Raw genomic sequence first — 25,221 nt, 5'->3', positions numbered from 1 at the left:
AGCTTACTACTAGCTTAACATACAGCACCATCATATACAAATTCACACATACCTTAAATAATTTGGATGCCTTAATACTATAATTTACAGTTTTTGGTTATTGCATTAAAATATGACACCATCACATAGAAATTTACATGCAATTTACAGAATGCTGGAATCTATTCTTGAAGCATCTTACATCATAATGTTTGGAAGATAATTGAAGTATGGTCTGAGTAGTGTGGAACTCATTGATGCTACTTCAGTGAGTCATGTTTTTGTGTGTTTAAAGTTCAGGAAGGTTTCACTATACTTAAGTCCACGTTCAATCAAGAAATCTTGGAAACCAGGAAAACAGGTTTGCTTCAGTACACAAATTTTTAAGTTTCCATATGAGCTGAAATCTCCTTCTAGGGTCCACTAAAATCGTCAAAAGATTGCCTGGACATATTCCCACTGATTAAGACATCTCTGTACCCTAAGTAAGTGCTGTGCCATAAATCATTTAAGCTGAAACCCTGCCTGTATTTTCTTATCACCAGATTTTTGTTTTCAAATTACTAGTAGAGTCTGGTCTGTAATATCTTTAAATTGTGGTTTGATCGATATTTGCTTATTTTAATTTATTTGTTTACTTTGATTTAGAAATTCCAATATTATTTATACAATTCTGATTCACTTATGATGGTCTGTAGCTCTGTGCTACCAGAGCCACTTTTCCTTTTCTCCCCTGCATTTTGCTACAGTAAAGATGCTTTCTACATTTTTCAGGTGGCAAGGAAAGTCGATCATATGGCATTTCAATGAAGACTGGTCGGATATTGTATGAATGTTCAATACAAGGCTGTGATAATTATACAGAAGGCATTTCTGTAGAGAAGGACGTGCTGGTCATTCAAAGACAGACTCAGACTGTGAGAGCTATTGAGGCTCGGAATGGTCAGGAACGGTAGGATGATCTACTTTATATGCATCTTCTTAATTCAGCTTGTTATGAACATACAAATTTAAAGTAAAAGTTGTCATATGTGATGCATGACTTATATAAACACTATTAGACAAAAGCATTTGAAGTTATGTGGACCAAACAAGATAGGAACTCCTCATTTCAACTATTAGAGTATAGTCTGAAAAGTACAGTTGATACGAAATGTCTGTTGTGTGTTGTTATTGGAAATAATAAACAAGTTGAAATTTTCACTTATTCATTTAAATTTTTATTTGCACAATTTTTAGCAATTGTTTGCGATGTTCCCATAGCAGTTTTATTTGTTCTGCAGATGTACTTTTGGTCATACTCAATCCCTTTTTGAATCTAGTTTCCTCTAGAATTAATTTCTTCTTCCCGTTATTAGTCATATATTAGAGGACATTTGTGTAAAGTATGCCAAAATAAATATTTTTAAAATTTACTGTCACATTTTAATTTTTCTGTAGTTTTCTGGTAGATCCCCCCTGAGACAAGTAAAATTACACTTCACGTGTCTTTGTGCATCATCTGCATGCCAAGTTACACCGCACTGTAACTGACTTACATCTGCCAACAACATACCTTAAGTGGGTAGGTATCCTATGATGATGTCATGCGCATTGCTTCAGCAACCACAGTCGTGTCTTGTGCATTCATCCTTCTATTTTAAAATAATATAAAGGGTGTTTCAGAACTTGACGGCAAAATTTCAGGAATGGATTCCTCCTGTAACAAGGAGAAAAACTATGACAAAATGGGTCCAGAAAAGCATAGTTACAGAGTTTTTCGAGCATGTACTGTTACGCAATGCATGCTGACAAAGGAAAATGCAAGGTGCCGGTTATAAGTGACACAAGTAATCACATTGTGAATCAGTATGATGTGGGCCTGAATATCCTTTAAGATGCACAGATGAAGTACAGTGATCTCCAGTTAAATACGCAGCTGTCGCCATGTCCATAGTTAGTACGTAATTGTGGTGTGCAATCTGCTCTGAAGTGACACGTAAGTCAAGGAATGTTCAGTGTATCCATAGCCATTATCAAAGATGTGTATGGGGTGGTTTGTAATTGCCCGTTGTTTGCAGTCTGGAAATGTACACCAACCAAGAGCTCACGACCATGTAGTACATGTGTGGTTTGGCAGATGGCAATGTATTGGAGGCATGTCGCTTGTGCCAGGAACGCTACCCATTGCACAGATTAACCAGACTGAAAGACATATGAAGGAATTCATCATTGCCTCTGTGAATACGGGAGGTTTACACGCCCACCAGGCGATGGGGGACGGCCAAGAAGTACAACACCTGAGGGTGTGGAAGGTCTACTCAACATTGTGGAGGAAGTCCTGGAATCTGAACAAGGCAGTAAAGCTTGCAGAGGAATGTGCCGCACATGACGATCTGGAGAATTTTACGTGAAAACTTGCAGTATCCATACCATTTGCAGCGTGTACAAGCCTTGTCTCTTGCAGATTATCCTCCAAGAGTAATGTTCTGCTAGTGGTTTCTGCAGTGATGTGGTATGAATCTCAACTTCACAGCTGTTGTTTTATTCACAGATGAAGTGACATTCACAAGGGACTTTGCATATCCAGCACGTGTGGGCGAACACAAATCCCCATGCAGCTATTCAATCATCTCACCAACAGAGGTTCTCTATTAACATCTGGGCAGCCATCATTGGCAATTGCTTGTTGGGAGCCTGCGTCCTTCTAGGGAGACTTACTGGACAGAACCACACAGATTTCTTGCGTATTGCATTGCCTGAATACTTAGGTGATGTGCCATTTTCATCCTGTAAACAACTGTACTTCATGCACGATGGTGCTACCACACATTTCAGTCGTCTGCCCAGAGGCACCTGAATGCACATTTTCCTGAGCCCTGGATAGGTAGGGGTGGACTGACTGGTTGGTCACCCCGTTTGCCTGACGTAAACCCCCTGGACTTTTACCTGTGGGGACATGTCAAGTCTCTCATGTATTCAACTGCTGTTGTGGTTGAATGTACTCTCCATTTCACGCATTGTGACAGTCTTTCAGACAGTACGAACTACACCAGGCATTTCTGATCGTGTGTGGAATTCAGTGAGGCGATGTGGATATAGATTCGCTTAGGAAATCTAATAGCCTTGCAAGCTTCAACTTTTGCAAAATGAGACTGTCTGTCATAGTGCATTGGCACTGCTGGTAGCTTCATATAGCCTACGCAGTGGCCTCCACGGTATGCTCTAGTCATGCGTCTTGGTAAGTGTGCTGGTTACCAACTGACAATTCCAAATTAGCACACTGGGGCAAAATGCTGGTACCAGGAATGAGTTAGCCTGAAAATTTATAATGTCCAATAATGGACCCATTATATTGGTATTATTCTATGAGGCGACGAGCGGAGGCCTGTATTCAGGCAGGAGGAGGTCACTTTGAACATTTCCTCTGATGCGTAACCGCAGTGTACCAGCTGGTGTTACAGATGTATAGTGCAGTTAGTAGGAACTGAAGGTCGAATAAATCTGTAACGATTCGTTTCCGGAGCTATCTTGTCTTAGTCTTTTTTTTTCTTTCTTGTTATATGAGGAATCCATTCCTGAAGTTTTGCTGTCATGTTTTGAAACGCCCTGTACAGTATTAACTGTTCTGTTACATGTAATAGGCACTTTTTGAGTCTCATTAAGGGCATTATCTAGGTGCCTTGCTTTCAGTTTTTCAGGTTGAAATTATAAATATTTTTATATATTTCCATTACTTAGGGGTTAGAATCGTACGGCTGTCTGTAAAAATATAAATATGAAATAAATATATTGAGTCATATTTTGTTTGTTAGGTCATCAGTCAGGCTGGTTGGATCCTCAAATAGAAACACAAATAACAAAACTGCAGAAACCGATAGCGGCGCCAAAATGAGGCGTACTAGGCAGCATGAGGAGCAAGTGAGTGTGCCATTGCTTTCCTCACTGGGTCAGAAAGTGCTATTGCAGCATGACCAGCCCTGTGATTAGCACCTTTCATAACACTCGGAAGCACTAGTTGTGTTCCAAACGTAATTACTGAGCACCACCCATATCTTCCGTACTGTCACAGCCATCAATGAGACTAGGACTTTGGTGGAAGCTACATTTTGCTATGGCCTGTGCCAAGAGACAGATGCAGAATTACTGTATATACCAAGAAATGGCAATAGGCAGATTTGAGTCATATATAAAAGGAATACGAATAGGAGCATTGATAAATGATGTCACATCATTAGAAGGAGCGACAGAAAAGGAAACAAGAACAAACATGAAAATACAGTACCTATGAGGATGTGGATTTTTTTGAAATTTTATGTCTTTGTCACTCCCTTCTACAGCAAATTCCTTTCATGGTGTTCAGTGCCTGCCTTTGACTGATCCCTTCCTGTTCCGTGGCATAGCAATAAGCACGGCAGTTCCCTCACTTTCTCAGGTCTTTTCTGTGCTTAGAACGTCTAACAAGTGCCGATCTATCTCTCAGCTGTTCTTGAGTTGAGTGTTAAATGGAAATTCTAAATCCCCATGGAGGGAATTAGATATTCCATTGTGGAGTTTTATCTCCCGTATGCAGTTATCAGACTGTGCCGCATAAATAGGCTTCTGATAAATTTCACCTGCATACACCCCAGCATCAGTGGGTAGGGTCTGACACATCCCACTCTGACGAGTCTAGTGTCAGACCTAAGACGAAATGCTGGTTAATAGAGCAAACGCCTGAAAAGCCATACATCTAATTTTTGATCTGATTATGAAGTGTTAGTTCGGGCTGTAATCTTCATAATGCCTCCACATGTGTACACAGTACAGGAAATATCTTTACAGTAGTTATGTGAAAACAGGGTCTTGCAGGAAAGTTGTTTGACGATTCATAACACAATTTCCAGGTATGGAAACCTGAAGCAAATTGAAAGGAATGGGTTCTTTACTCGATAAGAAGCTGAGGCTAAAGAACGTGTACTTATTAAGGAGGAAGTAAACAAATGGTTGAAGAATAATAGAACTTTTTCTTTTCTTTTGGGGAACCATGATTAATGCACAGAGATACAGAGGTCTTCTTCTACAGCTTTACCCACATCTGTTGGGTCGTGGGAGCGAAATGGGGATTGGCCCTTTTTTATGCCAGGATGCCCTTCCTGATGCCAACCCTATATGGAGGGATGTAATCACTGTTGCATGTTTCTGTGGTGGTTAGTAGTGTGGTATATTGTCTGAATATGAAGAGGACAGACACAAACACCCAGTCCCCTAGCCAGAAGAATTATTACAAGTAATAAATTTCATCTTGGTCTGTGGTGGAGTTATTATATATAACAAATTCCAACTTGTGTACTTGGGAAGTTCTACCTTTCCACCACTTTATTGTAATCTAAGAAATTTGTAAGATTTTGAAGTAGTGGAAAGGAGGAACTTCCCAAACCTACAAGTTGGAATTTGTTGTATACCAGAAGAATTAATCGGAAACAATTAAAATCCCTGACCTGATGCCCGAATATCGAACCTGGAATCCTCTGAAATGAAGGGCAGTACGCTGGCCATTCAGCCAATGAGTCAGCCCACAAAGATACAGGGGTAATATACTCGAGCCATTTTTTGATGAACTGACTGAAATTGATTGTTGAAATGGATATTTCCAGCAAGACTCTGCCACTGTGCATACAGCTGATGCATTAAACTTCATTGAGGAAATCTTTGAAGATCAGGTTGTTAGTATAGATTTAAATTTAACTGTTTGCAAATTTTATTTGTGGGGGAGCTTAAAAAATAAAATGTATGCAAGAAACCTCCACACGTTAGATGAACTGAAGGAACATATCAGGCGAGAAATACTCTCAATTACGGAAGACAAACTAATGTGTATGAATTGGAGTTTCCTAACACAATGCCAAAATTGTGTGAATTTAGAACATTTCCAGCATCTCCTGTCAATAAGGTACATGCTTATTTTCATAATTTAAATTGTTATGTCATGCAGGAACAAAGGCTGGATTTCTAAAACGAGGTTCAGTCTGTGGTTTCGAACCACACCTTTCAAACCCCAGCCATGGTCTGAATCCTTGTGCGATTTCTAAGAAGCTATCTAACCGTGATTTTGGTTCAGAGCCATGGCTTGTGGTTTTATTGCTGGCAACACTGTAGCCGAAAAGATTTTTCATATTCTAACGGGCCATGAGTGGCATGACCATTGACTGTTTGTAGTGCGATAAGCCATGAAACAAATGACAATTGAGGGGCGTCTTTGTGAAGAAGGAGCTGTTCAACACATTATTATCGTAAGTATATATAATATTTTTATGATATAAAATAGTCTTCTTAAAGTCCTTTATTAAGGTTGCCTCTTCCTACCACTTAGTTTTGTTTGTTTCTGTAATGTTGCATTATATTAGGCGATATAGTTACAAACCATGGAATGAGGTTAGGAGTCGTCATTGAATCTGATTTATACAAGTAATTCCATATGACTTTGTTACTGCTGGTTAAAATATGTGGGTTTTTGGGAAACTAACATTAATCAAATGACTTGTGTTCTGATGAATGTCTCACTGTAATATGGTTGAGATCTTTCTTCTGAGTTTGCAAATCAGTATGCAAGTATTTTTTCTTTGGTAGCTGAAATACTTACTCTATTGTAATTTCAATATCCTGGTTTTAATAAATTTTCTTTTACTCATCGAAAAGTTTTTTAAATGTTACATTTTTTGTACAAGGATTGGCCAGGAAACTTACTCTGCACCTATCCCAGTACTTTTACAGGAAATATATATTTAACAGTATTCGTTTTCAGGAAGATGGCCAAGTTCAACTTCCGGGAGCGAGAATTGTTGGCTGAAATATGCCACAACTACCCCATCATAGCAGACATGGGTTACAGTCTGGAGATTATCAACAAAAAGAAGGAAGCTTCAATGAAAATCCAAGCTGAATCCAACTCGATTAACCCAGGAAAGCCTCCTAAAGTTGTGGCTTAGTTGAAAGGTTCGCCACTTCATCATACAATAATAATAATTTAAATAAATTCACATTGATACTCTAAAGCACTAACAATGTTCTGAAGTTAACCACAAGCAAGTTATTAACCAAAAGAAGCAAAAGAACTTAAATAAATTGGTACCTTTTTATGTCTCTTACAAATGAACAAGGGGTGTCTAATGTTAACATTGATGCTTTCACGGCCCGTACTTGTAGACATGAAATGGGCTTTTGGGTTTATGCCATGTCAAGGAAACTAGGAGAAACTCTTTGCGTTTCGCAGAGAACTTCGCTCAGCGTCTTCAGAAAAAAAATCTTGACTGTTCCTGAGGAAGTCTTCTACAATGATGAGGGTTTGAATTTAAGAATATTTTACCATTGGAGATTTGTAGTGGTATGCTCATTCGTCACCAGGTGGCTTGCTGTATGCTGGCACAGCGCTCCAAGTGGGAGCTGACGACAACATAAAACTCCAATATGACATTAACACATAACACTTAGCTTGGAATGAGCCAACGGGTGATGTTGAACGGACGAATTTTGAAAACACCGAAACGAAATAACAATATAGAAAGGACAGGGAAGAAAACTACCTACATAAATTCTTAATGGCTGGCAACAACGTATTACTTAATTGATAGCCAGTGTCCTTGTTGAAATTGTTAGAAATTTTATGTATTTCCACAGCTTCCCATATAATACTAGACCCATGATAGCACTGTCTCTCCCAGGTTCATCATTTACAACTGGAACACCTTCCCAAAAGATTGCTGCGCCCGAGGCGGCAGTTGCTCCTGTGAGCAACGCCGCAAAGAGAAAGAGCTCGAAGGTGGGTTCATCCCAGCCTTCGACTACCAACAAGCCTGTGCTGGCTGAGAAACCTACGCCGGCACACCAGGGGAAGAAGACAATGTCTCCTTCCCTCACAAGGGCAGCGAAAGCCGGCGGAGGCAGCATCGTCGGCCAGGGCTGGGAAATCACCTGCCATCCCGTCTAAACAAGAATCAACAGCGGGAAAGAAGAGTGCCCTTACAAGGTGTTCTTCCACCTCTCCTACGAAAGGGGTCTCGCCCACCTCCCGGAGGGTCTGAGTCTGCGTCAGCGGGTTTTCTTCCTGGAAAACCTGCGCACTCCCCTCATAGGAAGAAACCCCGCCCCTGAGCTACGTCGAAGAAATTCAAGGCATGCATCACCTCGTCCGGTGATGAGGTGATGCACATGGAGCATTTATCTCCATCTTCGGATGGGGGTATGAGTGTAGGTTAGGTAGCATATCGCTGCTTCTAACCTAAACCTCAGAAGTCCACAACCACACTATTGCACTGTTGCAATGGAATTGTAACTGTTATGATAGGCATCTTGCTGAGCTACGCCAGCTCATTAGCGAGTATTCGGCGAGTATAGTCTGTATTCAGGAAACAAATTTCAGATCAGGTCATCATACGGTCTTGAGAAATTTTTGACTATACTCGACAGAACGACATTATACTGACCGGGCTTCCGGTGGCGTTGGCATTTTTGTCCGTTCTGTTATCTACAGCGAAGAGATTCCACTAAGAACCCCGCTGGAGGCTGTAGCAGTTTGTGTGCTGCTGCCTGTCATAGAAATGGTGTGTAGTGTTTATTTGCCACTAGGTCAGCCTCTTAACATAAATGATGTCACTGATCTTATAGATCAGCTTCCCCCTCCCTTCCTCTTATTGGGCGATTTTAACCATACGCCTTGCCCAGGGGAAGGGAGTTGGAAACATTAGTAACAGAGCTGGATTTATGTATCATGAACACAGGTTAACCAACTCATTTTAGTGTACGTTACGGCACATACTCTCGCATAGACTTAAGTCTATGCAGCCGAACGTTGGTTCCGCTGTTTCGCTGGAATACACATGGTGATCTCTGTGACAGTGACCATTTTCCCATTATTCTTACTTTGTTAAAACAAAAATCCATTGGGGCTCCTCCTCGATGGAATCTTAAACATACTTATTGGACAAAGTTCACACCCTTAGCTGTCTTAATAATGATGAGACCAGGCAGACTGTAGACGGTGAAATAACTTACATAACACAAGTTATCCTTGCTGCTGTTGAGGAGTCCATTCCTTCCTTCTCAGGGACTCCTCGCTGAAAACTTGTTCCTTGGTGGAACAAGGAAATTGCAGCAGCTATCAAAGAACGCCGTCATGCTCTTAAACGTTATCGTAGGCACCCTACAGTGGCCAACATGGTAACATTTAAAAGAAAAAAAAAAACCACTAAGGCGCGAATTCTTATTTGCCAAAATAAGAAAGCTTCATGGGAGAGATGTATGTCGTCTATGACTTCACATACTCAGTCATCTCAAGTGTGGACTAAACTGCATATGCAAGGACTTTATGTTGTCTCCCCAATGCGATGCCAGCAGATACAAGAGCTAATTTCCTGATAATCTTCTCCATCACCATAGTGAATTTAATTGAAGGATGTTGCTTATTTAAGTGGTTTGAAAATACATGTTTTCAGGACCTTCTGTCCATACCACAAATGCATCATCCACATACCCCCACCATATTGTAACGTGTTAGCGGGGTAAATAAATGAATAAATGAGTATATATATATATATATATATATACACACACACACACACACACACACACACACACACACACACACACACACAGTTTACAACTTACACGGTTCGCACTCTCTCTCAGTTTCTCATGTTTCATCTACAGTGACACACACACACAGTCATCGATTATTTACACTACACTCTCTCAGCCACACTTGTTAGCACTGTCACGGTCCACAGCCTACAGGTTGGGATAGTATCCACTGTTCACTCAATCCGTCGAACTCCGTTCGCAGTCTGCACACGTCGTCACCCAGTGCTCCGTTTGCGCTGTTCCAGAACACCCAAGGTTCTTCTCCAGCAGCCGGATCCAAGAGACTCACACACACGACTTCAGGGAAACAGGAACGAGTCCTCAGCTCCAACAGGCAGATACTCCATCAGGCTGACATTCCCAGCCCAGGCTACCAGCGAACTCAATCTCGCTCTCACTCGCTCACTAACCCAGTCTAACTCTCACTGAGTGCAGGCAGGTCGTTCCTCTCTTATATACCTGCGCTGGCCCTTCTAGAATAGTCCAGATGCTCGATGGAACTTCGCGAAATGGAAGACTCCAGATTCACCTTTTTTCATCCAAGAAGTCGGTTAGAAATACCTTTGAATTAGAAGACAAACTTAATAACTTTAACATGCAACCTGACTACTCATTCCACTCCTTTGATATTGTAAACATATACCCCAGTATTCAAATTTCCAAATTAATTCCCATCATCAAAAGCAATTTACACAAAAACAGTCATTTGCGTAAATTGGAAATTCAAGATTTTATTACATTGCTCAAATTAGTCGTAAACAACAACTTTTTAACGTTTAATGGCACTATATACCAACAAAACGGTCTGGCAATGGGTTCACCAGCCTCAGGTATTCTAGCAGAAATCTATCTGGACTTTCTCGAGAATACTAAAATCAACAATAAATTCGACAACATCCTTTTTTTGGGCTAGGTATGTCGATGATGTCCTAGTAGTTATAAACGAGAATCTGGAAGATGCTCACACCACACTTCAAGCACTAAACAACATTGATCCCCATATTTAATTTACCTTGGAGTCAGAAGTAGATTAAAAAAATCAATTTTCTGAATCTTGCCATCACTAGACAACAGGAATCTTTAACCTACAAGATTTACAGAAAACCCACTCAATCGGCCGTCACAATCCGACAAGATTCAGCTCACCCCCTCCCTCACAAAAAAGCAACCTATAACAGTCTTGTACATAGAGCATTCAACGTACCCATGAATAAGAAAGATCTTCATATCGAATTGAATACTATCCGCCACATTGCCAGATTCAATGGCTTCAACAGACATTTTATAGAAAATATCAACTTCAAACATAAATTTTGCCCCAAGACCACACTTAAAAAAGAACTATCTAAACATGACTCTTTTTCCACTTTTACTTACGTCAACGGAATTCACAAGATCACTAATGTTTTGAAGAAAAAAGGTATGAAAATAGCCTTTAAAACCAACAACACCACCACACACATCTTACATAACACATCACATATTAATAAAATAAATAGGTACGCAAAATCAGGTGTCTACAGGCTTAAATGTAACACATGTTCTAATATTTCTTATGTGGGGAAGACCGGTAGGAGCTTTAATATTAGATATTTGGAACATTTCAATGCAGTCAAATATAACAAATTCTCAGCCATCGGCCAACATATGGTCGAATATAACCATAAATTCACGAACATTGAAACAGACATGGACATTCTCGAAATAGCTAAGAAAGGACCTCTACTCAATATAATTCAGAATTTGTACATACATTTGGATCAATACTTCAATGCCAGTTACAATCTCAACGAAATAACTGAGAAACCCAATATTTTATTTGACCTTTTCATTACTTATTACAGGAAAAACAAATCGGTTGTTCAAAACTCTTTCTTTAAGTCAATTAAGGGTCTCCTGCCAATACAAACACCATCAGTTCCCCTCTTGCCCACCCTGCCTTGATCCATTTCCCATCCCTCCCACCTTCCACCACTTACGTCACTCTTCCCCTCCGTATTTCCTCTCTCCTCTCTCCTGCTGATCTACTCCACGCTATGCTCACTCCACCATTTGCAATCAATACAGCAAGTTTGTTCTATATAGCGCAAGGTGAGTCATCATTATTTTGTTTCTTTCCCTTGCTCATTCTCTATTTGATTCCTCGCGTTAATTCTAACTTCTTTTCTTCAGGTTCATTGGGTTCCGATTGAATTGAGACTACTTCTGTTTAACACAGCAAGTTTCATTCCACCATAGAACATGCCCAACTCTGTCAACTTTTAATTTTATGCTGGTCTCATTGGACAATTTTCCCTCTACGCTAATGTGGAACTTACATCTAGAACTTTCCAGAACATAGGACTTCGTATATACCAGATATAACTTTAATTGTGCAACACAGGAGTAACTGTCAACCAAAGATTTTCTCATCGGAAGATTTTATATGACTTCACAAAGATTTTATTTGTCAATGTTAATGCATCGTTGCTACATTTATCATAATTCATGTATACGGTTTTTCACTTTTGTATGTCATTCCACCACCAACCCACCTTTTTAGATCCTCTCTCATTTCTCCACATTACTTTATTTTATTTTATTTTATGACTGTCTTTTGCTTTTGTACTTCGGCTAGGCTGATGATGGTTCACAGTGGACCAAAACTAGTACCTGTTAATATCATTGTAATGTTTTTGTAAACATCAAACGATTTTTAGTACTGAGAAGGTTGAACATTAAAAAATTGTATTTATTTTGAGTATAGTCTTAACTCAATACGGAACCTAACCATGAAGTTTATTACTTTGAAAGATTAATCGTGGAGTCATTTCCATACTCCTCTGTTACGGGACCGCAGGCGGAAGCGAATGGGGCCGGCCTAGCACTTGAGTGCTGCTCATGATTGGTGCGGTTGAAGTAAGGGCGTGGGCCGAATACGGTGACGAGCCGGGCCCATAGCAAGTTGGCATGGCGGACGCTATAACCATTACAGTATCATAGGTTTGACAGGTGCTGAAGTAATAGCCTCCCTCTCAAAATGCTGCATAAAGAAATTAGCCACTACCGGTGGTGAGAGTGGACTTCCCATAGCCACCCCATCCGTTTTTTCCCAACTGTATGAAGCTGGAGCACATGTTAAATACTCCTAAGGCCAGGAGAATATTTCAGCACACCGACAAGGCTCTTGTTATCGAGAGAGTGCATCACACTCTTAAGGAACTGGACTCAAGTCTTCCGAGAGTTGTTTCAACTACATGTGCTTTTAAGCAAATCTCTCTTGCAGGAATTTTGGTTGTCTTTCGATCACATTACTGCTATACAGGCTGAACGAAAATTCAACCTGGTGTCATTCAGACAGAAATCAGAGTTCCTCTGATTGGCCTAAAAAACAGGAAGTCTTTCGCACGAACCCAGATGCTAACAAAATTGTCATCAATCTTTCCGAGAAATCCTTGGTTGAGAACCAAATGGCAGTTCTAGCTAAGGGACTTAATTTTGCTGTCGTTCCCTCTAAAATTCTCACTGAAGAGGTAGTTATTTCCATTCAGGCAGCCATCCACAAATTACCTACGGATGTGGCTGAGGAAGTATGACAGAAATATGTGAGACTTATAAAGTCTGCTGCTGTACCCACGGCTAATTTAACTAGAGGTGAGAGAAGAGCTTTGAAGGAACTTAAAGATGACCCTGAACTGACCATTCTCTCAGCTGATTAAGGTAATGTGACTGTGGTAATGGACACTGACGAGTACAAGAACAAGATCTCTGCTATGTTGTCAGAGCCTGTTTATAGACGGTGCACACATGACCCTACCACTCATGTGTCCAACGTCACTGTGAAGCTCTTAAGGCAGTTCTCAATATCAAAAGAGGAGGCTAAATATCTGACTCCGAGGGATGCGGTTCCACCTAGATTATATGGACTTCCTAAAATCCATAAAGAAGACGTTCCCCTCAGACCAACTGTTAGTGCGATAGGTTCTCCTACGTATGCTTTGGCTAAATACCTAAGCAAGTTGCTTCAGCCACATGTAGGATGTACTGAATCATACTTCAGGGACACTTTGTATTTTGTCAATATGTTGTCAACCATAACCACTTAAATCAGCAACATCCTTAAATTAAATTCTCTGTGGAGATAGAGTCGGATGGATGCCTTCCCTTCTTGGATGTTCTAGTAAAAAAGAAACTGGACGGCTCATTAGGACATACCGTTTATCGTAAGCTACCTCCATGCAGATTCTCACCACCATCCAGCACAAAAACAGGGCATTCTTACACCACTCACCACAAGAGCAACACGAATCTGTGAGCCGTCAAATATCCAGATGGAGATAGATGCACACAAAGTCACGTTCAAGGGTAATGGTTACAACGATGTACGGATTCATAGAACCCTGCATCTTAGAGGGACAACTAATCAAAGCTCACAGAAAGAAGAAGTGAAGGGAATTGCCTAACTGCCTTACATTCACAACACCACAGACAGAATTGCCAACGTCCTTCGCAAGCATAATATAATAACTGTGTTTGGCACCGTCACTAAAATTGCTCATAGTTTAGGTAAAAGCAAGGACAAATTGTCCCCACTGTTACACCCTGGGATGTACAAAATTCCCTGTACTTGCAGCAAGGTATACATTGGCCAAACTTGCCGGTCCATTGGGATTTGCATCATGGAACACGAAAGAAATATCCGTCTCAACCAGCCAGACAAGTCAACAATAGCTGAACACGCCCTATCGTTGGGTCTTGATGTCGTGTTTCAAGATGTTCAAGCTCTTACCCACACTAAACACTACAGATCTACGATTATATGGTGTTACGTTAAGAGTTATGTCGGGCAGAGTATGTGTCACTGCACACCAATTCGTAATGATTTTGAACATATACCCAACTGCGACTAATTAAAGGTATAGCAAGGGACAATCCAGTTGGAAGCAGACTGGGACTAGTGAGGTGTCCGTGAATGGAACAAGAAAGAATAAGTGTAACATTTAGCAGAATAGTATATTCTTTCCACTAGAAACATAACCAAATAAAACTCAGTATCTCACAAATGTTAGACAATACTAGAGCAACATTTGAATGAAAATGACGTAATTACAACTGATAAACAGAGTCCTAGACCATTTACAAAAGATTTACGTTAGACAATAAGAAGGATCTTGTGAATTTCCAAACCTCAGCCTAACAAAGAGAGGAAACACCATTTCAACAGTATAAAGGGGGGAAAGCATGTAACAGGAAAGGTCGGGGAAGGAACGGGGCGGAATCAAAGTGCCAGAGTTTTTCTAAATTCACTTGCTAGAGTCCAGGCCCACCTTTCATTATTCAAGCCTCAATACCCAATGCATTATCTTAGTGTCTTTGCTTATGTTTTAAAAAGATACTGAAGTTAAAATACTCGTATATAGCTTCAACTGCCCGTGCTCATGAAGTAAAGTTATTTCCACATAATGAAGTCCACTGGGCAAATAATAATATTAATGAGAACACTCTGTTGCTCATCCCATATAGAAGAAACAGAAGTAGAGTTTCCCAGCAAAAATACTGAGAACTGGTAGGATGACCCTCCAACCTCACTCGGTATCAGTGCTGGTCTGAAGACTGAGCAGTCGGGGGAAGAATTTATAGGGCGAAGGAAGGTTCGCGAAGCACGCAGGACTGTGAAAACAATACATAGTGATGTGGCGAGTCACCTAAGTCAATGGTAGTAGGAGATAGCAGTTCAGTACGTAGCGGCATGTTGAGCAAGTCAAGCGATGTGCGGAGCAACAGCGGCCGTACGAGAACAAGTAGGTGAGTGCTCGTTACAATGAGAAATGGTGAAAATACGTAAAATTCCTAACAATTTCAACAGGGACACTGGCTATCAATTAAGTAATACGTGATTGCCAACTATTAAGGATTTACGTAGGTAGTTCTCTTCCCTGACCTTTCTATATTGTTATTTTGTTTCGGTGTTTTAAAAATTCATACGTTTGTCATCACTAGTTGGTTCATTCCAAGCTATGTGTTATGTGTTATTTTGTCGTCAGCTCCTGCTTGGAGCGCTAGCCAGCATACAGCGAGCCACCTGGTGACGAACGAGCGTACCACTACAATTCTCCAACGGTAAAATATTCTTTAATTCAAACCCTCATTATTGTAGAAGACTTCCTCGGGAACACTAGATGGCGTAAGCCCAAAATCTCATATCATGTCTGCAAGGGGTGTCTATTCTGTGTGACTCACCTCCTTGAAGAGCAACACAGAGTGCAGTGCATCGAGTGGGTGGGATAATGAGACTATCTAGCATCTGCTTGGTTGGACAATTCTCAGTAGCCTCTCGAGACTAAAACACTTCATCCCATTTGACATAGTATGCAAGATCTTCAAGCTTAAGACTGAAGTGATTCATTCACTAAGAGTATGTATCTGGGGTGTAATATATTATAGTAGCCAGAGGACATTTGAAATGTAACGTCTCAATTGCAAAGTAATCTGTAGAAATATTTCAGGGCTGCTGTAATGTTGTGATTTATATAATATTTGTAGTAGTGACAAATAAAAGCATATGTAAATTTAAGGCAATAAAGTGGCATAGATACTCACATTATTTAGTAATTTGGCAGTTTCATATGTGACAGAGATAACAAGTGGTAATTTAGCCTAAGCATTTATTTCCTCTTTCAACAAATATCAGTGGATTTCTATACATACAGATTTCCCAGGAGCATAATTACATCCTGATTTTTATTTAACCGTTTCTGTTTATTTAGATTTATGTATATGATGTTGTGATAGACATTGGGGGTGGGGGTGGGGGGGAGCCCCTCAAATTTATGACGACGTGAAACAACTGCAGTATCCAATGCAAGGAACTAAAATTATCTTTTCTGTCATTGTAGGAACATACTTGGTTAATGCTTGCTTAGTACGACATATATTTTTTACATTTGAAGCATGTAGGACTTAAAGGACCATTATTGTGACAGACACATTATAGTGCAAATGTGTTTCCCAAAATTACTTGCATTTGCCATTTAAACAAAAACGGGTATCTTTGGAGTAACATTTAAATTTGCTATGAAATCTAACTCTGATATACTGTAATTAGTAAAACTGGTCTTTGTATATACAGTAAAATGTCATTGTAACGAATGACAATATAACGAAATGTTCACAATAGCAAAATTATTTTTAGGCTCCTTCCCTTTTCCCTGTTTAGCATGTGTTAAAATATTTCATTGTAACAAATTTCGATCTTTCAGTATAACAAATTAAAATGTAGCCTTTTTCCTTAAAAATATAATTGAAATTTGTCCTATTTTAATTGCCAGGTATTTCACACAACATGTCTCTATACAGCTAATACCAGATGGCACACTATACAACACACAGGCGAAGCTACCCGATTACAAATCAGAGGAAAGTAAGCAAACACATCACAAATCTGACTAGCGGGTTGCTTACTCAACAGCACGTGAAGATTATCTTATTCAGTTTTAGTGTACCGGTACTGAACATCATTACAGTAAAGCCTCGTTAATTCAAAGTTGTTGGGACGCAAAAGTTGGACTTCGAATTAACCGTCAACTCGTAATTCAGAAATGCCAAACCTTGCCGCATCACAAAATATTCAAAGACCCAGTACTGCATGCAATTAACCTTGATTCACAGTTTAAACCTTTCAAATGTCATGGAAAAAGCTATATCCAAAATGTATCCAACAAGGTGCATTTACAGTATTCAGATAATGCACTTGGATAACTCACCGACAAACATAACCTCATGCAACGAAAGAAAAACAAAGCATGATTCAGGGACGAGGAGAAATCTATGCTGGCTCTCGTCTGCAAGTGCTTTATTCATTGGATTACTGTATTGTATGAATTTTATATGCCCTGTACTTCCACGGAAAGTGCCAGACGCCCTTAAAACATTGTGGCTTATCGAAGTTTCCTATGACGAGGGGATAAAGTCTCTCGCTTCCGTGTGCATTGCAACACAGTACAATGACCCCAACCCTTCTACGGTTTCCCGGCTGGCACTTCCTCTCTTCTAAAATCGTAAGTCCGTTTGGGCTTGGCATTAAAAGAAACAATGCAGTTTCATCGGCATTGACAATATCATTTGGGGCATACGAATTGATTATATGAGCCACGTTTTTTCACCAACTGTTGGCAATGCTAGTGTTAACGGATTCTCCTTCTCCACACACTGCCTGCTACGTGATATTGTGGCGTTCCTTAAAACACTGAATACAAAAGAATTACAAATTCACTCGAACTTAGGAAATATGAACACTGTAGACACACCGAAGTGAGTGAAAGTGCGGAAAGCTACCCTGTACATTCCGGAAGGCGCATTCTATCATAATAATAGTTAAATATTTTATTTATAAGGTCCACCTTTTCAAGACAAACTATGCAATGTTTACATTACATCTCTGTTCAGGGACTAGTTTCGACCTAACTGAACTCTATGGGTTGTGCATACAGTTTTATTTTAAGGCCATTGTGTCCGTACATTATTTATTTTATTCAGTGTATTTGTATGATTTGCTTTATGGCTGATGATGACCTACAGTTAGGTTGAAACTAGTCCCTGAACAGAGATGTAATGTAAACATTGCATAGTTTGTATTGAAAATGTGGATCTTATAAATAAAATATTTAACTATTATTGTGATCACAGTTCAATAGGATCAATCATGAAATTTATATCTTTTGATTGCGTTCTATCATGACACGGATAATTGTTGAATTTAAGTTACTCTGTAAAATACATTCTTTTAAAATGTAAAGGCAGTTTTGAATTAAATTTATGTTAAATTCAAGTGCAGTGCTTGCTGACTACCTTGAATACTCATTTGTGTCTGGGAGTGTTCAGAAGAAAATCAGAATTTTTCAAAAATAAAGTAGTGGAGATAATGTACCGGTACAGGGAACATTTGAGATGCTAAAAACTTCTTGCAAGTACATGTACTTTATATCATTACTTCATGTAAATATATGTATCCTAATTTTGCTCTCATTTAATAAATACAGTATTAAGGATTTTTATGTGTGAATTCACGTTGAAATTCTTCAACAGGTTTAGCAATAGGCGAGTTCTTTACAATTGACTTATTTCAATATAACAAAATTTCGTTAAAACAGATTAATTTCTGAGGTCCCCAAAATTTTGTTATACTGGTATTTTACTGTATAAGCCTCATCTATAGAGAAGTTTTTTTTTATTTTTTATATATATAATTATGAAATTACTCATTTACTTACTGAACAGTACTTAAATGAACATTTCACATATTTGTAATTATTTTCATTATGTGCACAGGTTTATGGAAAAGATTGAAATTAAAAACAAAGGCCGACATTGATCGGCAAAAAGATGCTGAACAAACTGGGGGAAGACCAGAGCAGATCCTCGGAGATATGTTTGGTGTAAATTTGACCCTTTGCTGTGCACCATCGATGATTATGACGACGACAACAACAACAACGACGATGATGATGATGATAATGGTCCATTTCACGTACATGACAAATACAAGTTTGATTTTGCCATAGAAACATTAGAATTGTGGGTATGCATCTAATTTTCTTCTTTTCCTTTCATTTTAGGAAGGACCTGGGGAAGAAGAGGATTTGGGGCCAAAGGAAGGATACAGCAGGAAACGCCGTCCTGTGAAACCCCAAGCAGATCTTCAAAGTATGTGAAAGTCACTGAATAGAAATGTGAAAAGTGTTCAATCTTTAAAGTTACATTATTTCCAAAAATTCTAGAAATAGGACATATGCATGGAATATTATTAAACCCTTCAATGGGTTTTTTTTTTTTTTTTTAGGAGAAAAAGTGGTGACGCGAGATGTTACAAGAAGAACTGTTGCAGATGGCAAGATTAGAACAAGCCAAGAAAATGAAGATTTTAGAGATGAAGGAAAGAAGCGAACAATTAAAATATTTATTGTTACAGCATGAGTGTGAATGAAGAATTTATCATTAGCGTAAAACATATTGTAATGTTTAATGTGATAAATAGTAATAAATTTAGTACCTATTAAAGACTTTTTTCAATTCTGAAATTAATAGCATTGAATCCCAGTGTGGCAATGGGCTTTTAGTACTGCTACCTTATACCTCCTAATGGTAAAGATTCATTTCACATAGGGCTTGTAGCACAAGTTAGTACTTCTTAGTCATGATGTTGCAATCACAGGTGTGAGTGCCTTCCAATGCAGGGAACTGAAACTGTCTGCACTGTCATTGTAAGAATGTAGTTGTTTAATGCTTTCTTAATATGACAGACAATTTTTTACATTCGAAACATGTAGGATGTTAACCCTATAGGTGCCAGTGCTATATTCATTAGTGCCAGGCGTTAATGCTGAAACTATAGTGGTTTGGAAAAATTGGTAAACATCAGAAACCAAAAATATATGGTCCATTTTGATCAGAAAGAGTTGTTCCACAATAAAAAGGCTTATAAAAAATGAAAATATTAGAACTAAAGATCCTGTATAGAAAGCAAACTTTTTCTTGGTTTGAATTTTTGTTATTTTGAAAGCACAAAGTGAAATTGCACAATTATGTTATCATAACAAAACAAAAAGTAACATACAAAATGTTCCCCATACTATGCTGAAATAACCCTGAAGGTTTCGAGAGAATCAGTACATAATTAGCACTCCTAGAACACTTTGTCACAATAGGGAAAAGAAGCATAAAGTTTTTCCTTGCAGCTTGTTCTGATTCTACTTCTTCCTGGTGTTTCTCCCTTTTGTGAACTGTTGCCTTGAAGAAGCGCTTTAATTGATGTGTGTATGTTTCATCGACTCCCACATTACATCCTGGACACCAATATCTGGATTGCTCTCGCTTTTCTGCAGTCGTCTTACATACAATGCATCTTTTTAGGTGCCTGCAATGGAATATCGTCATCTGACAAATCATCCAAACTTCCTCCAGCCTCACGTGGATTTCATTGTCCTCAGAATCACACTCACTATCAATTTCCCTAAGTCATACCGTCATTAAGAGGTTGTAAAATATCCAATTCAGTTAGCAATGTTTTTGATTTCAATGCTGCCGTGTTTGTTTACTACAGTCACATGACAACTACTAGATACAAGATTTGTATAGACATGAAACTAAAACAAATACAGTAAAACCTCGTTAAGAGGTTCCTGCAGGGGCAACAAAAATGAACGCAAAAAAAAAAAAAAAAAAAAAAAAAAAAAAAACGTACTACTGAATATGCGAATAAAAACTATCTAACAGGGACTTGGAAACACTAGATACGATTCTTTCCGACATGAAGGCATTTTACATCGTTTTACCATGGATAGAGTGAAAACTATACCTACCATTTCATAAGATGGGAGGAAAGTATTAAAAGGTGTGAAAAGCACTAGAGAACAATTTTGAAAACCTTTTATGCTGGGACTTCAGTGCACTGAAAAGTGTGAAAAACACCAAACAACAAATAACACTCTTTCTAAAACAAATGTTAGTAAGGAGCCTTTCATTTTGGAGCAGTGGGTTATAAAACATTATTTTCTGGTCACACTCTTAGACAATGAATTGGAGTTTATACTCGTCCATGTGCGACTGCGACAGAATGACTTTGTTACAAGTGACTTTCATTTTTACTGTATTGAAATTCAATCTATTAAATGTTTAACAATTAATTTATTGAAAACCACCTATTCAATACTATTAAAGTCTTTAAGACTATAATACAATCATTATATTAAAGTTTAAGCATATGGTACATGTTTTGCCTGTCATTCTAGGCATCATCAGCCATAAATTCTAAACTCCAAGTCAGAGCAATTTTCATTTGATATACAAGAACATCAAGGTCATATTTGGAGTGAACTGGCCGATCATGTCTTATTACTATGCAGTACTGGTTTCGACCTTCACAGAGGTCATCCTCAGCTGGTCATGAGATCCAAAGTTAACTTAACATATAATTTAAAAACATTACTAAATCTAATGAAGAAAGTCACATGATATGAGTGATAATATTAAAATATACAATGATATTATGTGTCCTCTGGTTTAAAAAACAAGCATCGATATTTTATGACATGCATACGTTACTTAAAATTCTGGTGTACTGTTCATGAGTAACAGGTAATTTGTTAAAATACAATTTTTACACTTAAAATGTTTATAGCATTCTTGAGGTACACTTTGGAGTTTAATTCATGTTGGTAAATCGTTGCATACGTTCATGGATATGTTTGTACCAAGCATTCTAGAATATTCCAAGATATGGATGTGATAAAAACTAGTAACACATAGTACATTAAAATACAATGTTCTATAACATAAAATGTTCACAGTATTCTTGCAGTACACTTTGGAGTTATATTAATGTTGGTAGAGCATTGTGTATGTTCACAGTTATGTTTGTACCAAGCATTCTAGAATGTTCACTGATGTGAATTGTTTAACTTGTGTGTTCATACAGTTGAGAATGTTGGATGATTTACATCGAAATATTGTGGTGTGTCATTTGTTTCCTTGGTACTAATCTCATTATAAGATATTGAATAATTGCAGATGCTCCCTCCTTGTAGTTGTGTTGTTGGACATGCTAGTAATATAGTACTGTTGACTGGTCGATGTGTACAGTGGACGTGCTCCGTAACTGTGTCATCAGCCTTAGGACGACGAGCGTTATCCTGTTGCAAAACACCCCCTTGAATACTGCGAATGAATGACAGGACAACCGGTTCATTCACCAGTTTGACGTACAAATCCACTGCCAAGGTTCTTGGGATAACAACGTGAGTGCTCCTTCTGTCAAAAGAAATTGCTCTCCAAACCATAAATTCTGGTGTAGGTCCAGTGTGTTGATGTTGCAAGCGCTCACCTGGCCTCCTCTTTACCAGCCTTCGCTGGCACCAAGACAGGATTGGCTGTCATCTGGGAATACAGAAGGTCTCCACTCTGCTCTCCAGAGAGCTCTAGCTGGACACCACTGAAGTTGCAGATGGCAGTGATTCGGAGTTAGTGGCAGGGACGCTACAGGACGTCTGGCTCGGAGCTATCCCTCAAAAAAATTTATTTGTTGCAGTTCGCTGTGTCACTTTGGTGCCAACTGAAGTTCTAATGCCTGCTGCAGATGCAATACGATCCACCATAGCCATGCGGCGAACACGGCAGTCTTCCCTCACTGCAGTGGCCGGTGTGCAACCGGACCCCGGTTTTCTTGAGACAGTGCCTTTCCGTGACCGTTGTTGCCAACACTGATGTACTGCGGATATGTCTCTGCCAAGCCTTTCTGCAATATCGCAGAAAGAAAAACCACCTTCCCGTAGCCCTATTACACGGGCTCGTTCAAATTCAGTAAGCTACTGATACTGCCTTCTTTGTCCCCTTAAAGATATGTTTGACTCACACCTACCTCACAACGTCAACACCAGACGACAATTAATGCTCACAACGTGTTCAGCACGTATTTAAAGCAAACTTGTTTAGCATGTTCATAGTGGCACTACTAGCACTTCGTGAATTTAAATGGATGTAGCACAGATTGATCAATTGTGTTTGTGAAAAAAGGTTTCAGAGAGATTACTCGAAAACAGACACAAGATAAAATGTCAAAATTTCACATTTTCTTTACTTAAAAAAGCATTTATTTCGGGAGCTAACTTAGTGACCTAAACTGAGCCAACTTCAGCTGTCTTTCGTCTTCTTAATCAAAAAATAAATTGAGTGAATTATAACAAATATTTTCATTTGCTGGAGTCCCCTCAACTCAGTCGCTGAGAAATCAAATTATATCCACCAACCTGGCAATTTACTGAATAAAAGTGCTTCCTATTATATACAGTAATCTCTGAGCTTCTTGATTGTTTGGGGCCACAGTTGGATTGTGGGTGCAATCTATAGCTCCAATAATTCCTGGAAAATTACTCCCGTAAACAAGATTTTATAAATTATTTTGATAACGAGTATTGTTATAGGTTATCTGAAACATTGGAATGATTGATGTAAATATCTGCATAATTGCCACTTATTTCAAAATACGTTTCTTTTTAAATGTTTGTGATAAGGTTGATCTGAATATATTTTTTATAAGCCTATGAACAGTGAAATTTCTGCCATTGGCACATAGCATGATTTTCTAGGCTCACTCACACACACATTTACGTCTATCAAAATATTTTTGTGATTACCTTGATACCTCTGAGAAACGAGTTGCTCTGCTATTGTTCTTGAGACCACTTTTGCAATGTGGCAAACCATATTCTTGTGAATTCTAAAGAAATCAGCTGTTATTATATGGAAACATTCACCAGCACAAAATCTGAAAGTAAGAACGAAGTACAGTAAGCATATAATTATAGATCTCGAAGGTAACACACAACTACGGTACTGGTACTCCACTATAAAATGTAGTTTCATTTTCTTACCTTAAAGCTATTGGAAGCTTCATTAAAACAGTTAACCCTGTACTTCTTGAATCTCTGTGAAGGTTAGGTTGTGGCATACGAGCTAAATCTCTCTTAGTTTCTTTCGATAAACAAAATCTCCTTCTAAACTGATTCTCATCAAACATTTCCAATGGATTATTTCTGTCACTCAGTATGCAAATCGTGGGATTTAGTGCTCTTGCTAAATCGATTTTATGTTCGTTATCCCTCAGTTGAACCAGCACCTCCATTTTATTTATTTATTTATTTATTTATTTATTTATTTATTTATTTATTTATTTGTGTCTTTGTTCAGTGACGAAGTTAGGGCTGTTGGCCCTCTCTTACACTTAACCACATATAATTTTTATTTATTTTTACAGCATTAATTTAAAATATCATGGTAATCCATTACAGTTATTGAGATAAGTCAGATAAGGAATAACAGTAATACAATTAATTAAGATTACTATTGATGATAAATTATAGGATAAATAGAGTGGATAATAACAAAAAGATATCAACTTAATACCTAAAGAATATATCTACTAACTGGGTTAAAGGGAAACTTATTCAAATACAAGGCTAAAATAAATTAACTGAATATTACTATGTTACGATCTGAGTATACTAAAATCGATGTTACTGTGTAATCTATTTCTAGGAACAGTACATAACCTTAAATGAGAGGAGTAAGAACGTAAATGGGATAGCCTAGGATACTTAAATCTAGTACGTAATTTTTGGTTTCATTCACACGTCATTCACTCTTACATTCATTCGAGTCAACTGTATGTACTTTGGAGGAATTTACGGCAGGCTTTTTTAAATGTCCTTTGCGAGCAAGATTTTTTAATATCTTCCAGAATCGTATTCCATAACAAAGAATGAATGGCTCTTAGGTATTTGTTCGATGTGTTAATTTCGTAGAATGAAGAAAGAAGCCTAAAATTGGATGATAGAAAGGTGGGGTTGTTTGAAGAAAGCAACTGATAGATGAGGGTCATTTGGTGGGTTTTTCTACGGTCATTTAAATGTAACCATCCCATCCTTTTGTAGTATGGTGTTATATGAGCATCATGTCAGAGCTGGAGGCATATCGAATGCAAGAGTTCTGTACACGTAGTTTTGCTGCTTGTTCACAGGTTAGGTCAATCAGTATACTGTCACAGTAGTCAAAGATTGGAAATAGAAGTGTTTGTATGAGTTTTTTTTTAAGGTCCAGTGGGAGAACATTTTTATGACG

The 25,221-nt window shown here is 38.5% G+C and overlaps 1 protein-coding gene across 3 annotated transcripts in view; it reads left to right on the top strand.

Annotated features, from left to right (window-relative positions):
• PEK (pancreatic eIF-2alpha kinase) overlaps positions 1-25,221 on the top strand; it is a 360,137-nt gene that overhangs the window by 64,306 nt on the left and 270,610 nt on the right. For all 3 annotated transcript variants that reach the window (XM_068227627.1, XM_068227629.1, XM_068227628.1), the window contains exon 4: positions 754-931. In XM_068227627.1, coding sequence (XP_068083728.1) covers positions 754-931 — 178 coding nt within the window. The remainder of the gene's footprint in view (positions 1-753; positions 932-25,221) is intronic.

Source organism: Anabrus simplex, chromosome 5, assembly GCF_040414725.1.
Source record: "Anabrus simplex isolate iqAnaSimp1 chromosome 5, ASM4041472v1, whole genome shotgun sequence".
In the NCBI taxonomy this organism is placed as follows: domain Eukaryota; kingdom Metazoa; phylum Arthropoda; class Insecta; order Orthoptera; family Tettigoniidae; genus Anabrus; species Anabrus simplex.
Note: the sequence above shows the minus strand (reverse complement) of the source record. Positions and strands in the feature narration are given on the sequence as shown.